This window comes from Melospiza melodia, chromosome 6 (genome assembly GCF_035770615.1).
Source record: "Melospiza melodia melodia isolate bMelMel2 chromosome 6, bMelMel2.pri, whole genome shotgun sequence".
Taxonomy (NCBI): Eukaryota; Metazoa; Chordata; class Aves; order Passeriformes; family Passerellidae; genus Melospiza; species Melospiza melodia.
The window spans coordinates 17,895,593-17,912,925 of NC_086199.1; the positions used below are offsets into that span (position 1 = coordinate 17,895,593).

The 17,333-nt window shown below is 35.5% G+C and overlaps 1 protein-coding gene across 5 annotated transcripts in view; it reads left to right on the top strand.

Annotated features, from left to right (window-relative positions):
- EML5 (EMAP like 5) overlaps nt 1-17,333 on the top strand; it is a 97,716-nt gene that overhangs the window by 33,358 nt on the left and 47,025 nt on the right. For all 5 annotated transcript variants that reach the window (XR_010028280.1, XM_063160145.1, XM_063160146.1 and 2 more), the window contains exons 6-15: nt 266-401; nt 1,478-1,679; nt 2,773-2,910; nt 3,614-3,870; nt 5,845-6,057; nt 6,973-7,140; nt 8,431-8,537; nt 8,868-8,986; nt 14,592-14,778; nt 16,500-16,605. Coding sequence is in view for 4 of the 5 variants with exons in the window: in XM_063160145.1 (XP_063016215.1) it covers nt 266-401; nt 1,478-1,679; nt 2,773-2,910; nt 3,614-3,870; nt 5,845-6,057; nt 6,973-7,140; nt 8,431-8,537; nt 8,868-8,986; nt 14,592-14,778; nt 16,500-16,605 (1,633 nt within the window). In the remaining variant the exon portion in view is untranslated. The remainder of the gene's footprint in view (nt 1-265; nt 402-1,477; nt 1,680-2,772; nt 2,911-3,613; nt 3,871-5,844; nt 6,058-6,972; nt 7,141-8,430; nt 8,538-8,867; nt 8,987-14,591; nt 14,779-16,499; nt 16,606-17,333) is intronic.

Below are 17,333 nucleotides of genomic sequence, written 5' to 3' on the forward strand. Positions count from 1 at the left end.
TATCAGAGTTGGACCAGGTCCTACGGCAAGAGGATAGGAAACTAAGCTCTTCCTAGGGATGAAAAACAGCATCACCATGATGATGATCATCAGAAGGAACACATTCCTGCAGCAATTCACTTTCTGTTTATCACTTGTGGTTAATTCTGCTTGTTGTGAGTTAGTTTCCATTTCCGACTTTCTTGTATTTGAGGCTTGTATTAGTTGCGTACTGGTTTTCTCCAATCTGTGTATGTTGTTAAAAGTAACTTTCTTCTTTCTTTAGGCAGGAATTTTCAGCATGAATGCATGTGAAGAGGGGTTTGCCACTGGTGGCAGGGATGGCTGCGTCCGCTTGTGGGACTTAAATTTTAAACCAATTACTGTGATTGATCTCAGGGAAACAGACCAGGGGTATAAAGGTAAGGAGGAGTTTGTTGCTGTCAATATACCAATAAGATAGGAAATTTATCAGTGTTTTGTACAAGAAAAGACTTTAAAACTCAAAGTGTTGTTTTGTGTACGTTACTATGAACTATTTGCTAGAAATAGAATAGATCATGCCCACTAGTATGAAGGTCACAGTTACTTTTACAAACAGCACATATGATGATGAGGTAGACACAGATTTAATTTTTAATGCATATTGTTTCTAGAGCACAGCAGTTTTTAACAAGGAACAGTAATGCTTTAAGAGAACTTGAGGCAGTGAGATCTACAGGGTAAAACAATGGAGTACAACAATTTCATTTGCTAGTTATCCAAATATTCATTACAACTATTTGGATGTTATCTACAGTTTTGTGAAACTTAGAACATTGCTTACTTGGAAATATGACTTCAGTTACAGTTCATGTCGTGCAAAAACTTTACATAGTGTGTTTCAGATACAGTTGCTGTAATGATTTAGGATAAGAATACAAACATGTACTGAAGCAATAGTGTCACTTAAAATATTGCTTTTGTTGGCATTTGGTTTTCTTTACCCCCAGTCACTTTTGTTATTTTCTAATATCTTGCCAAGAATTTGAAAATGTGTTAGAATGTCTGATAGCAATGAGATACTCAGGGTCAATACATAACTGATTACAAGTGAAGTCTTTGTATGGTATAATTGACATGGCATTCCCACCAAGATTGTGAAGTATTGCAACAAGATGGAATACATTTCACTTTAAATATGCCCTGCAGTAGAGTGGCTCTGTTTTAAATTTAAATTTACTCAGCTGCTGCTTCTCAGTTCTGATGCATGTAGCTGAAAGCTGTTTCATTCAGTTTCATTCTTTCTGACTTGTTCTCACCTCCAGTTGCTTCCTTTACTTCTGATATAACAGATGCTTACCATAAACTTTTGGCTTGCCAAATGTAAATCCAAGAATAAGAGAAGGGATATGGATACTTCTTGACATTTTCTTGCTTTTATGCTTTGTCTTTTGCTACTTTACCTTTGTTTTACAAGTTCTGAGGATGTATCTCTCAGTAACAATCTCTTCTACAGGTCTCTCTGTGAGAAGCGTTTGCTGGAGAGGAGACCATATACTCGTTGGGACACAAGATAGTGAAATTTTTGAAATAGTGGTGCATGAGCGTAACAAGCCTTTCCTGCTGATGCAGGGGCACTGTGAAGGAGAGCTCTGGGCTTTGGCTGTCCACCCTACAAAACCCCTGGCCATGACTGGAAGCGATGATCGATCAGTCAGGTTAAACTTTGTTTCTTTGTTAAACTGCATACAGTTCTGGGCAATCCACTCATTTTGTAGGTAGCCTAATTGAAATGTATGCATTTTAAAGTTAGTAAAATGTGGCATTGATGCACTCCTACAGTTAAGCTACCCAGGAAATGAGTGCTCTTCAGTAATAAAATACAGTGGAAGTATGTATTTCCCAAAACACCCCATATATGAAATTTGAAACTATTTTGTTTGGGCTAACACTGAGCACTCAGAGACAAGTATCCTTTGAGTCTTTCCTTTTCAGGAGTTATGTTAAGCATGCACAGCTTGCAATGAAAAAAAACTGGGATAAAAATTTACACATTTTGCTCTTACCATATTTACTTTTCCAAATGCTGCAAATTAACTTTTAATGTGTGAATTTCATCGAACCCAGTCCATGCATTGTAAACAGAACATAAATGCTCAGGAAAGCCCACCAAATTACTCCCTTCTGCATGTTCATCTCTATTTTTTTCACTCAAAACTGCCATTTCTTTCTTATAATTTAAAAGTGTTGGCATTTTTGCTGAATGTCTTTAGTGCAACACAGTTAAGCAAATCAATAATTCAATTATTAATATTATTATTACTCTCAAATTCCAGATATGATTCTAAATAATAGATGTAATCTACCTTGTTATAAAAACTCACATATTTGAATATTATTAGTTATAAGGAGTTATCAATAATGAATTAATAATAGGAAAAGTTGTTTATACTGATCAAAGTCTCTAATTGTTATTTAATGTTTCTGGCAAAAATGATTAGCAAAATAATGGAATTTTGCAGGAGTGGTCTAAAAGCATGTATTGTCATATGCTCTAATTTTTTATATTCAGAAAATCAAAGTTAATCTATCCCCACATTTTCTCATTAGAGTTATTCCTGCCTATTAAAATATAAGAATATTTCTTGCTGTATGCATAATTCGCACTTATGTTTTAGATTTTCCTTGTGGAAAATTATTTTAAAATAGGGACACTACCATGTCCAGCATTGTGCAGAAATGGAGGGCTTCATCTTCTCTGTGACAAAGCTGCACACCCATTTTACATGAGAAACAATGGCTTTGTTTTAGAATCTGGAGTTTAATAGACCACGCTCTGATTGCCCGGTGCAACATGGAGGAGCCCATTCGCTGTGCCGCCGTCAGCACCGATGGAATCCATCTTGCCCTTGGCATGAAGGATGGCTCTTTCACTGTGCTCAGAGTCAGGTATGCTACAGAACTTAAATATAGATATGTTATCAATGTTTTGATCTCTTGTGGCCATGCATGTGGTCACTTTGTTTTAAACTGTGGAGGGTGCTTTGATTTTTTTAAATGTGTACTACGTATGTTCATGTTGTTCTATAACAACCCATTTGAAAAAGTATACTGGTCTATTTGCAGGGAATGGCAATGTTCTAGGAAATGTTTTACTTTAGGTTTTATATTTATGAATTATCCTTGAATTACTAAGAAATAAATTTTCATTACTTTGTAAATTGTTTCTATGTGTTGGAATTCTGCTGTCAGCACATCATGCATACAAAACAAGTACTGCCTTGTGCTGCTGTGATACCACAATTTTAAAGGGAAAATGAGATTTGTGTCTCATGTCAGTGAAGAGTTTCCTTCCATGGGTGAATAAAGATCTCATAATTCACTTGATGAAATTTTCTTGTGAACCCAGCTCAAACTGTTCCTTTTGTTCACTGTCCTTCAACCCAGTGAAGCACCTTCTTGTGTCACTGTTTCCTTCTGTTTTTTCCTCCATGAAGCCCTAACCAACTCTAAAAACAGCAGTGTTGTGTTTGCACACAGGACAGTTAGGTTCAATATATAATTTCACAGTCTTGTTCGTTTTTTAGACTGGGAAGTTGACAGTGTGATGAGGCTCTTCTCTACTTATGACATGCTTTCTTTCATACCACAGAGATATGACTGAGGTTGTTCATATCAAAGACAGGAAAGAAGCTATTCATGAACTCAAATATTCTCCAGATGGGAATTTCCTAGCTGTTGGCTCCAATGACAGCTCTGTGGATATATATGGTGTTGTTCAGCGATATAAGAAAGTTGGGGAGTGTATTGGATCCTTAAGCTTCATTACACATATGGATTGGTCTTCAGACAGTAAATACTTGCAGACCAATGATGGCAATGGAAGGAGACTTTTTTACAGAATGCCAGGTAAGGTTCTGGGTTGCCATCATGCTATTTGTTACTTAAAACAGAAATAATATATCGTGGTTTTGTTAAAAAAAAAACCCAACAAATTCAAAGCAAGGTTTGAAGCATGGGGGTATAGATGAAGGGCTTTGTAAGTTCATAAGATTATTTGCCACATTTGAGTAAGTACAGCATTTTTCTGGCAAAGTTCCTGAAATACTTTTATCCTTATATGTTTAGTCTTCTTTCCAATGTATATTTTTATACTAGAGATGCTGCCTTATAATTTATTTTGTTTCTCAAAAATAAACTTTTGCTCCCAGTTTCTTAGAAGAATTAAAATGCAGCATTTAAATTAAATTTTGCTGTAGCTTAATAGCTTTGTTCTTATAGTGCTTGGATATTAAATAAATTATTATTTTATTGCACTGAATGGTTTTTAAAGTGTGTGGCATAATGGGTATGTTGTAGCTCAGAAGAGGCATTTGGTTGTCTAAAACTATGCAGCAGACTGAGGATTTCAACTTAAAAGAGCTTTTACAGTGAGGAACTTTGTGATAACCCTATTATTGCAAGTGTTTTCAAGACAGTTTTCTTGAAAACTTGACTGAAGTGTCCCACAGTCTTGAAATAATTTCTATTAAGGTAGTTCCCTCTGTAGAGGATCTGCACATAGTGCTATCTTAAAGCTTGAAATTGAAGTAGTCCTTTTTAGAATACGCCAGTGGCAGTATTTATCACAAGGTTTGACTTCTATCTATTGTATACACTCTTTACATAGTATTCTGTATTCTTCTCACTCATCTTTGTAGTATTTTTATTTGTAGTAACTGTGTATTATCACCACTTTTTATATTGTCCCTTCATTCTTATACAGATTTATAAAGATTTATACTTTGCACTGTACATTATTCACAGATTCTTGGAGTTTTTTATGATTCTCTGCTGAAACATTTCATTCATTCTATGCCCAACTTTGATTCTGTGCATTGAATGCAGCAGAAGATGTGTAAGAAAAGATTGTGAGAATTTAGTTAGAGAGCAACAAACAGACACAGAAGGAGCAATTTGAAGTTGTAAGATAACCTTCAACCTGGAGTTTCTTCATATATTAGAATGTGGGATTGTGAAACCTTGTTTATGAAAAAAAAATTATCAAAGGCAGTGGAGTTAGAGGAATCTCCCATGTACTTTAAAGTAATGATCAAATTGTGTAACGCTTCAAATTCCACAATGAATTCAGGAACTTAGAGTTGTCTGGCACAAGACCTGCAGGACTTAGTTATGGGTATAAACAGTATTATTAATCATAGTTTACATGGATTAGTGACTGAAAGGCTGAGAAGTGGATTGTTGTCCTGCTCACCTTCTGCAGGTGTGTGTTCAGTCTGACTCATCAAAGCTTTCACCTTTGCTTGCACTGTTCCTGCATTGCTCCAGCCCTTGGCTTCTGGCCTTTCCAGAACACACAGTCACTATTTGATGGGCCTTTGGCCTGACTCAGTTCCTCAGCTCTTACCTTGGATCAATCTCACTACAGGTAGAGCTGTGGTGTGAAATAACGTAGCAAGGGTCTAAGCACAAAATAGGTGGTTTTAGTAATTTGCAGTGGCCAGATGTGAGTTTTTCAGTTCTTGCTCTAAATAATCCAAGTTTCTACAATCATTCAGCAACAGAATTTTTTATGAACTTTATCTTAGAATGATTGCATGTAATTTTGATAAACATTTAAAAAAAAACACAGACTCAAGCAGATACCAAGAAATAATAAAAACTGTAAAATACCAAACATGTGATCTTCTGTTAAATAGTCTTGAGAAGTCTTCTTGCTGATACTGTTGGTCATAATAGGCAATACTAGATCAGGGCCATTTCAGAAGTCAGTTTTTAATCCTGTTGTACTTGGTTTCAGTTTTTGGAGAATTTTTAAAAATGTTGCATTCTTTAAAATTGAGTGAGCTAATATTGAGAAATGGCTCTTTATTTTTTGCTTAGGTGGAAAAGAAGTAACAAACAAGGAGGAATTGAAAGGCATTCAGTGGGCATCATGGACCTGTGTTTCTGGCCTTGAAGTTAATGGAATCTGGCCCAAATATTCAGATATAAATGATATAAATTCTGTGGATGCGAATTTTATTGGTCAAGTTATGGTTACAGCTGATGATTATGGAATAGTAAAGCTCTTTCGGTACCCATGTCTAAGAAAAGGTAGTGCCTTTTAAATTCAATTACATGCATATTTTTAAATTGTGACTATTCAAGAAAAGTGTACTAGAAGACTGGAAAATGAAATGGTTTTCAGTATCACTTTTTTTCCAAAAGAGTTCAACAAAATGTGGGAAATACCGGTCTTTAAAAAAAACACCCAAAACATTCATTTAAATGCATAAAGGTTGAAGACCCATCGTAAGACCTATCCATGCAGTTGTCGCCAGCATTAAAATTGAATGGTGTGTAGAATGAAGTTCTTCAAACAGCTCTGAAACAATGAAGCCTTTTTGATCTAAAAAGATTACTTATAATGGAGTGCTGTTAGGAACTTAATTTCAGTAACTCATGCAATGTCTGTGTTGTGGTTATGTAGCCCAAAAAAGATGTTGACTGGATGTAGCTGTACTACTACTACCAGTTCTACTGCTAAACGTGGGAGGAGATGAATTGTCAGAAGTGCTTAGCACTGACATTGTACATTGGGAACTTGTGCTACAAGCATGTATATGGGGGTGTTTTCATAGACTTAAATATACATGATTTAAATAACTGTATTTTTTCAAAGTAGAATTAATAATTTTACTTTGTAAAAAGTAAAATAAAATTATTACAGTGAAATTTCTTAAATCTCTGGTACACCTCATTCAGCATTGTCATATGTCTTCTGTTCTTGTGCTTGACTAGATTAAGTTGTTATATTTTGGAACCTAAATTAACAAATGTATCTTATATACACATTAAAAATTGTGAAAACAGCAAAAAGATGTTTCTATTGATTAAAATACCAGTAGGAATTAGAATATCTTTATGAAACACTACTTTTTCTAGGCGTTCTTTAATATGATTTTCTGAGGTGTTCTTCTGAAACATTTATTTCACAAATATTGAGAGATATTTTTGTTCTTGTTCTAGGAGCAAAGTTTAAAAAATATCTTGGTCATTCTGCTCACGTGACGAACGTCAGATGGTCGCACGACCACCAGTGGGTTGTCTCCATCGGGGGAGCTGACCACTCTGTCTTTCAGTGGAAGTTCGTCCCCGACCGCAAGCTGAAGGACAATCTTCATATAGCACCCCAAGGTAAGGAAATAACTGGAAAAAAACCACAAGAAAAGGCTAAAAGAGAAGTAAAATTCTTTGGTGACGGTATTGGAATAAGTATTCAAAATTGCCAGTCTTCACAATTACAACAGTTCTTGTTATTTAAATGTTGCAGGTGCCTGAAGCACCTGATAGAGTTTTCCAATACTTGCCAGTACCCTGTGGTCCTGGTTTGGCATTAATTGATCTTTGGTGAGGATTTAAAAAATCTGTGCACTGGCATTTGTCAAACCATCACACCTGTGTGTTCAGGCTAGCAAGGGTATGAAAAACCTTCACTGCTGTGACTCTTTTGCAAAGAAAAATTTTAAAAGTTCAAGCATAGGTAGGAATTTCTGAGTTCTGTATATATCACCCTTTACTAAATTGACAACAACTGCATGCTCAGGTGTCACTGGAAAAATATGGTTTTATACTAATTGTTTAAAATTTTGAAGTATTTAGATGATAGTGTAAGTATTATAGCTGTTTTTTTTTTTTTTTAAAGCAGAATATAGATGTTTAGTGTTTGGGAAAAAATGAAGGTCATGTTTCCACTAGTGACTAATTAAACAGTTATTCTCATGAGGTTCCTAAAATCAAAACAGTTAACTGAGTGCCTCCCTTGGAAATTCCTAAAGGAATTTAGATAATTCTCTGGGGAAATGAGAATATAGTTACAATAAAATAGGCTGTTGCACCATTTAATTGCTCAGTTCAGATGAATATGTATCAGTGTATATTTAGCATACAGGTAAATAAATACAGATGCAGTTCTGAACTTCTCAGTGAAAAATGCACAAGGAAACAATAATAGGCTCTTCCTACATGTCGAACTTTGTGTCTACCCTTTTTCTCTGCAGTCACAATAAATTTTTCCTCTTCCTATCTATAATTTTTTCCCTCTCCCTAACCTATTTGAAGAATTTCTGCTTGCATCAGTAGCTCACTTTAACATAAGTTTCTCTTTGCATCCTTTGTTAATTTTGTGCAAGTCTTAGTTTCTGCTTTATACTGATTATTTAATTATCTTCTTTTTCCTTTACTCCTACATTAAAGCTCATGAAATTATTTTAGTTAATGAAAACTAACTCACTCCAGCACCCAAAATTATCGTATTTATGGCTTATTTCCTGTGTAGCAGCAGAATTGTTCTGGTCAATTATTAGCATTTTATATTGTAGCTAATAAGCATTGATTATCAAATCAGAAACTTTAGGCTGTTAGCTTAAACTTTGTGGCTTGTAATTTAGGTTGCTTAATTTTTTATTTCTGTTTTCTTGGTGACAGAGAGTCTGGTTGATTCTAATAGTGATGAATCAGATTCAGATCAGTCTGATGTTCCAGAGCTGGACTCTGAAATTGAGCAAGAGACACAGATCACCTATCGTCGACAGGTAAAGATTTTAGTTTTAATGGCAGCTGGAAGCTTCCTAGCGTTTAACTTGGTCATTTATGAAGACTGTTGAAATCTCAAAATTGGGGAGACTGCATGGGAACTGAGCAAAATCTTTAGAATTTTTGTTACCTGATGCATTCAAAAGAACAAACTTATTAAAATATAATGATGCATTAAAAATTACAGCTAAGATATTAATATTAATATTAACAGAGAGAAAAATTATTACATGTAATCCTAGAATGCAATTTACAACCAAGTTGCACTATATAGTCACCAGCTATAGGTATTGGAGGGTTTTTTCAGTTATGTATGCTTTTTCTTAAAGGTTTACAAAGAAGATCTACCTCAACTTAAAGAGCAATGCAAAGAAAAAAGAAAAAGTGCAGCTTCTAAGAGACGTGAGCGAGCCCCAGGGAACAGTATAAGACTGCATTTTGTTCATGGGTATGCAAACTAGCATTCTTTAAAATATACAAGCAGACTGTTTGATTTTATAGACTGGTGTTTATAATTTAATAATCTGATTAAAGACTTTTATGGTTGTTGCTTTATGATTTGCTATTTTTATTTATATCTGTAGAAATAAATTTACACTAAATAAATAGAAAGCTTTGATGCCAGCATGCTAATTCTACACATGAATTCTGAAGTGAATTTGAAGTCAAACTTTGGCTGGTACTTATTGTATGAATACAGTGACTAAATAAAGTATTCAGTAATCTCACCCATACTTTGCAGTATCTGGAAAGCAGTAGTTCTCTTTGATGTATGATTTTGATAGCTAGAACAGAAACTTTGTGTAGTTGAAGATGACTGGATTCTGGACAATGTGGTGTTTCTAGCAGTGATTTATTTTTAAAAAAAGTATAAGTTGTTTGTACCTAGTTTGAAACAACTTACATGTTCCTTTCTTAATTTAGGAATTAAATGTAATTCTTGATAGGTCTTGTAAGTATGTTAAAAATGAGTTTATTCTTTTTTTGGTGCTATTTTGAGTAACAGAATGACTTTTGGATGCATCCTTGAAATCTTACGATTCATCTTTAGGATTAGTAGTTTCCCATGGTTCTTCATAAGTGAAGAATTTTTATCAGAAAAAAAAATGGAGTTTTAAAGCAAGCTGGTACTAGATGTTACTACATTAGAATAATGATCAGAAATATAAATTCTCTTGATATAAAGCAAAACCAAAACCTTTATTCAACTAAGACGTTGCAACTCAAGTTTTCCTTTCGAAAGAAAGCTCTTTGCAGGAATACAGCTTCTTTTCAGTTATAACTAAATGCAGGGAGAAGTTACTGATACTGCCTTTATAATGGCACTTATCAATTGTAGTAGGCTCCACATGCAATTCTTAATAAATTAATTGGCTAAGAATAGTTAATAATCAAATCAGAAATTTTGTCTGCAGAAGACATATAGTAGCTTTGAAAATTATGACAACTGGGAAGCTTGGTACAGAGCTGGGGTTTTTGATTTCTCTTTTTGGTGCTCCCAAATTCTCAGTTGAAGGTTTTGATATCTGCATAGAGAATGCATTAAGGTGGGTAGCTGCTGTATGTAGTCTTTAAAGGTTGGTCTAAGAATAAAACCAAATGATCCTGACGGAGATGTAGCACAAGCAAGGGCCCTGGATCTTTGGTATTTTTGTTATTTCCTTCACAACAGAAGTGAAGCTTGACCAGAATATCCAGCAATGACCAGAAGTAGAATGTCCTGTTGAGTTCTGTCTGGTTACCCTATGGGCATCAAGAAAACTAATGAAGAATCCTTGCTGAACAACAGATTTTTCTCAATGTCCAGGCTGTTAACTTTAAAGTGACCCACATCCAAGTGAGTAATAGGCATATTCTCTGATTCAGGAAGTCTGCTTTGCTTCATCTTTCTTTAGCTGCAATGGAAATGTCTTGGATGTTCCTAGAAAATTTAAGAGGTGGTGCTTTTTTTAAATCAAGGGAACTGGAAGCTTTTTCTCTTTTCTTTGTTTTTGAGCTTGTTAGTGTTGTGCTTTGAATTTGTCAATTGCCGTGAAAGACAAAATTTTAAAAATCTTTTGATAACCTGTAAGAAATCTTATAAACCTCCGGTTACTTCCTATTTTGGAAGGAAATAAAATTCAGAGTATGTGAGCCAGCTTCTGACTAATATGGATGAGGAAAGAACTTCTGTTAAGAGGGTCACTTGTGTCTTTCTCTAAGAGATCTGATTCAGTCGTGATCAGACACACTTTGTTAAATTGGTGTACAAATCTGGCCTCTTTTTGATTATTCCTGTATTTTAATTCTGCCATGTATTTGGCAAGGTGGTGGTTCAGAAACATGCACTAATCAGAAGAACCTTTGTCTTGGACTCGATGCTTATTATGCTTTCTTTTTGCTGGCAGGAAATAAAGATGCACATGTAATACTCATGCCTTGTATTCTCTCAGAGCTATACTGTTGATTTCACAAGAATGTTTTTTTATATTTTTGAATATTCATAGAGTCATAGAATTATTTTTCAACATTCAAAGTATTTAAGCACAATCTAGTTTGAATTTCAGGATATTCAATAAACTAACCTTACCATAAGATCAAATTTGGTAGCAGTTTCAAGATGACATGGGAATGCTCTATAAGGAGAGCCTTATAACATCTTGCATGGATTCCTACAAATACCTGCAAATAGCATCTGAAGGGAATAGTCTCTGAGTGGGTCCTCTTGAGAAAACTACTGCTATACAGAATATTTTTTAAAAAAATTAAGTCTCCACCTTTGTACTAAAGACTCTGTTCTCAATCATGTTCGTTTTGATATTTGGTTCTTCTAGAGATTTTCAAGGAGGATTGGAGTACGTGGGGAAGCTTCCCACATATGTTTTAAAGAGTAACATGCAAATTTTGAAACTCTTACAGCATTAGACAAGCAATGGACATTGACTCTTTTCCCAGGGAGGACAGTACTTGTGAAGTTGCCTGTTAGCTGGATATAGATGTGTAACTTGTACATGTGGGTAGGGTTCAGCTTCAGGTTATTCACAGTGATGTGCCCAAAAGGAAATGGTTTTATGTGTATATCTAAACTTCCATCACAGTCACTGGGGATTCAGTCAGTAATCAGTGGAGCACGAGGAGTGATTTGGCTCAGGTAAAATGCAGTGCTGATGGTTGGCTGCTGAGCAGCCCTGCTGGTTCAACTGACTCAGTTGACTACAAGAGTATTGATTAAAATGTAGGAATTCATGTATCTAACAAACATGTGAGCACTTATGTTTACATGTCTAAATCTCAAATTGAATGCAACCCCTGCTATTCATGACTTTGGTAATGGCCATTTCTTTTCCCTTCCACTTAGGAAGCTACATCTTCTTCTGATAATTACTGTCACATTAACTTGAATCAATCCTGGACAATTAACTCTGGCAAAATGCATTCTTACTTTTATTGTGCCTTGTTATATATTATTCAGTAACTACCATACAGAGCTTCTTTCATTATTATTTAATTTATAGTTGCTAATAAAGATGCCTTGTAAATTTCTTTGGTTTGTTTTCTGCATGTGAATAAATTATTTCTCTTAATGTTTTTTCAGAGATTAGCTAGTATTCTCAGTTCTAAATTGGTTTAATAATATGGAGATGTAAGCATTTTGGAAAAGTGTAGAATATTCTTAGGGAATTACCTTCTACATTGCAATATGCTTCTTTTCATTGCTGTTTAACCTAGTCCCATCACTTTCCCTCTGGAAAAAAGTACCTTTACTGTCAAGGAGTTAGTAAACTGGCCCGTGGGAAAGACCAAATGTGTTTAATGTGGTGACAAAGAGTCTTTGTTGGCACTGCTTGATATTTTGACAAACTATGTTGTATTCTAATTGTAATTCTAATTGTAAAAAATTGATTGTACCAATTTTTGGAGGAAATTAACTAAAATTACATTCTATCACAAGAAGTTATGAATAATGAGAACTATTTTCCTGCATCACATTTTGGATATTTTGAGTAGTCCTGTGATACATGGCACTGATGTACTCAGTTTCACTAGGTTTAATTTAGGGTATATAGGCAATTGTTCTGATGAGCTGGGAAACTTCTGAGTTTCTGGGTTGTGTGTAGGAGAACCTGAAACTCTTTTGGTGTCTTCACACCTTTTACTTTTATAGGCAACTGCTAAGCTTGCAAGAAATTCCTCAATTTTCAGTATTTCTTTCAGCATGCATATTTTCCTAGATGTTGGTTTTTGTTGTTTGTTTGTGTTTTTAATATTTTCCTTTAGGGTGAATATTTGACCTTTTTTAAAAATTACTTTTGCTTGCAAAGAAAATCTAGCATGTTTAGTGGAGTACAGTGCAGAGTGAAGTACAGGAAAATGATGTCTGAGCAGCAATAGGTTCAGGTATCTTCTTTGGCACTGTGCCTGCCTTTATAATCCCTGCCCCTCACAGAGTGTTGCCAAGTACCTAAAATGGTGATGTTACATACTATGATATGTTATTTTTGTTTTTTTCTTCATAGTTTCTGTAGGTAATTGTATATTCTGCTCCTTAAAAACCTAGTGGCTGTACATCTAAGGAGGCTGCAAGCAGACAGCGCTCTGGGTTAGGCAGAAATCAGCTTCCCAACATCTGCACGTGCTGCTGTGGGAAGGAAGGAAGGATGTGGGTGGAGGGAGAGCACAGCAGGACTGAAGAGCCTGCAGTTGTATTCTGAGTCTAAGTTGTTGGTCACTTTGAGAAGAGTAGGCAGCAGACATAGCTAAGCCTCAGATCAACTGTGAGGAGAGATTCTGCTGGAGACCTTGAAGGGACAGTAACTCAGGAGCTGCTGAAAAGTTGCTGGACTAGGACCAAATCTGTAGTTAAGAATCTGCCTGTGAATACCAGTCTAAACAGTGAGTTGAAGGGAGCCCTATTTAAATGCTTTATTTCTGTGCTATCACAGTTTTCACCGGTTTAAGAAGTTCACTTCTCTTTTTTTGTGATCTAATGAGACCCAACTTTGGACTTCACAGTGTGGCAGGCAGTACAAAGCTGGGAGGAGAGGCTGGCAGACCCGATGGCTGTGCTGCCATCTGGAGGGACCTGGACAGGTTAGAACTGGGCAGGAAGGAATTTCATCAACTTCCAAAAGTCTGAGACACAAGTTCATGAAATACAATATTCTTCTTCTAGGGAGCAGTGGACCTGGACTATCTGCTGGTCTGTTTAAGAACTTTGTGTGGTGATCTTAGTAATTTTTCTCTAATCACATACAATGATATAAATACCACTGTGTGTAATATTGGTGAGCCTGCTGAAATACATTATATTCAAATCTGTTCCACATATGTGCTCTGTTGTTTTCCAGTGATGCACAGATCTAGTGTTTGCAAACATGGATTTGTGGTGTTTGGAATATTCATTAAACTGAAGTTGGTCAGCTGCCTTACGGATTCATTACTTCCCCAGTGCATATGGTTGCACTGTGTACATAAGGAAAGATGGATGTAACTTCATGGTCTTAGTCACACCTAGGAAGAAATGAGTGTACTGAGATAGTGTATACAGACCTTAGTTGGGAATTGGCCTACTCATGCTAGTTCCTGTACCACTATGAGAGCAGAAAGTTCAGAAAAAGAAACTGTTCTATAAAAAAAAAACATTTTTTTTTCTCCTTTCAAGTTTCCAGAAATGGTCATGTTTTGCTGTCTGATTTTTGAGCAGTAGGAAAAAGCCAGAACTAATACTTTGGACATTCTCTACTTTACTTAACTACATGTTGCATGCCCAATTTCTCCATGTGGTCTGAAAAAATTGCTAGCTATTACTTTCTCTTCTAAACTAGCTGTGGAAAGTAACAATTAAGTGCCACTTTTAAACTAGTGCTTGTAGTACTGGCATCTGAGTAGTAAATTAGATTGATAAATTGATGCTCCCTTAAGAATGGGAAAGTATATTCAAAATTTTATAACCCCAAAACGGTAATTGGTAAGTAACGCGAGTTTTACATGCAAAAATTCACCGGCATGACTTTATGTCAGTTTCAGTATAGATGTTTATGGCTCTGGTGCACAAACCTTTTTTGTTGCCTCAGTTACAGGGGTTACGACTGCCGGAGCAACCTGTTCTACACGCAGACGGGCGAGATCGTGTACCACGTGGCAGCCGTGGGGGTGGTGTACAACCGGCAGCAGAACACGCAGCGCTTCTACCTGGGCCACGACGACGACATCCTCTGCCTTGCCATCCATCCCCTGAAGGACTACGTGGCAACAGGCCAGGTGAGACTCGTGTTTGTCTGCAATAACCATCCAAAGTTGTTACTACTGAATTTAGAAAGGTCTTGGGGAAAGAGCATCCAGTCTACATTTATTCAGATGAAGGACTGCATTTCTGTTGCAGATGGAATAGTGGGAAAATACTGACACAGAAGTGTTTTTTACATTTATTTGTATCATGGTAAGAGTATATTCTCCATAGTTTTTCTGAACATCGTTTAAAACTAAGAATAGATTAATAATTTTATTCGGCATTATATTGCAGCTTCTTGATAACAGGTGGAGGAAATGTGCAGATAAAATATATTTTTTAACATTTGCTTTGTGAAATTATCTATATTATCATTGCATTCATTTACTATTTTACAGTATGAAGTGAGCAGTTGTTACAGTCTGGCATTCCATTTTAATGCATTACGCTTTTCATCATCACCTATACACAAACTGTGTACTGATTGCGCATACAGCAAAGGAGTGTATGTTGTTTGAATTCATTTTATAATACTAATAATAGTTAATTTTATCTTTTGCTAGATAGTTATTTTGGATAAATTATTTTCTGTCATGTTTTCAAACAAACAATTCTTCCAGTAAATATTTATACACTAGGACTTGAAGGTTTGAGCTGATATTTCATGTTTTTTTATTTATGCTTTTAATTTTTATCATTGTTGCTCTTATTACTGTATTATAAATTGGAATTTTTTTTCTAGAAATAAACTTTTGCTTATTATGCTCTTGATTTCTATAAAAATGTTGAGATTAACATAACTCTGTGGGTCAGTTAAGAAATTAGCCCTAAATATAAGAATTGCGTTGATTTAATTTTGGAATAGTAGAGGCTGTGAATAAAAATGTCCCTGAATTTACAATAACTTATGCTCTCAGCAGAAAGATACACTCCATTATACACTGTTTTATACTACATACACATTGCATATTGTTGTATGCTATGTTACATGAGGAAACTAAGTAATGCAGTAATCAAATTCCTCATACCACCCTGGTTCAGAGCTTCCTGATAGTGGAGATTCTGAAAACCTTTACAAATACTAACATTAAGTTTGTGACAAAACCAGAAATAGATCCTAGTTTTGCTGTATCTTAATGCAAGAGAGTTTTGTTTTGGTTTTGTAACCCTTTTATTTATGCAGTGGGGTGCAAAACCCTTGGAGTAGCAAATAATCTTTTAAGTGCTGGCCAATAGTGCTTTTATACATAGTTGAAAATAATAAGTTATATTGCGTTTCTTACCAGGTTTGTTGCCTACACTAGTGCATTTTTGTGCTACAGGTATCAGTGTGTTAGAATCTGCCTTGTAATGACACCAGAGAGCAGCAGAAGTCACCTTGATTTCTGAAACGTAGAGAAGCTGACATACTAGCAATAAAAATAGCCTTTTATTTTTAGACAGGGAATGATTGATGAAAAATTGATGGAATAAATATGCTACACTGCAATCAATGAAGGGCTTTTTTTCTCCCCTCCCCCAGCGCAGGAGGACTTTAGTTAAGTGTGATTAATGTGCCTAAGTCAACTGGGAAATGGTCTTTGGGAAGCAGCAAAAGGAATAATATCCTGCCATCCAGACAACAGTAATACTAGGAAAATTCTATCACTGTAATGTTTTTTCAAATACTTTTTGAAGTATTCTTAATACTTTTTAAAAAATGTGTAAAATAACTGAGAAATGAAAAAATGGCTATGAATATGTATACTTTCAGGTTGGTCGAGATTCCTCGATACACATTTGGGATACAGAAACAATAAAGCCACTCTCAGTATTAAAGGGCTATCACCAGTATGGTGTTTGTGCTGTTGATTTTTCAGGTAATAAGTATTTATTTATTTATTTACACTTTTCCTTTTCTGTGTGAAAATACAAGATAATCAGTTCTACTGAGAAACTGGGGGTTCCTTTACACTGCAGATTTTGTATTAAAAATATTCTCCAGTGTTCAATGTCAAAGGAGACATGCTGTCTTACAATGAACATTCATTAGAAAAACCTCCTTTGGAGTCTTGCACATAGGAAATGTAAGAACAGCTACTGTCCTGTTTAACAGCTGAGCTGAGCACTTCAGAATTTGGTTTGGTTGTACAGGGCAGGTGCCCAGATCTGGAGTGTTGTGTCTGCTTTACAACTGTGTAAGAAGCTTTTTTGAGCAAAATGATTGGGTGTGCAGTTTTTTCTTTTTTAAATGAAATCTTGAAAGCTGTGTTGAAAGCACACTGATACTGAGTTCAGGAAGTCCGGTCAGGGAGTTCTGGTCAGAAACACAGGCTCTGTCTCCACCTTAAACTAACATAAGACTATCAGTTAAATCCCTTGAGATTTTTACACCCCCTACACTGAATTCCTGTACCAATATTAAATTTCCTCTGCTCCACTAACTTCTATTAATTCTTTAATTGTTTGGATTTCCTGGATAAAATCTCTGAACTCACAGCGACAATGTGAGATCACAAAGATGAATGGTTTGAGGTTTTTGATGCCTTTTTCTTTGGTTTCTCTTTTTGCAAGATATGAATCTCATTTCTCAAATTCTGGCACAGAT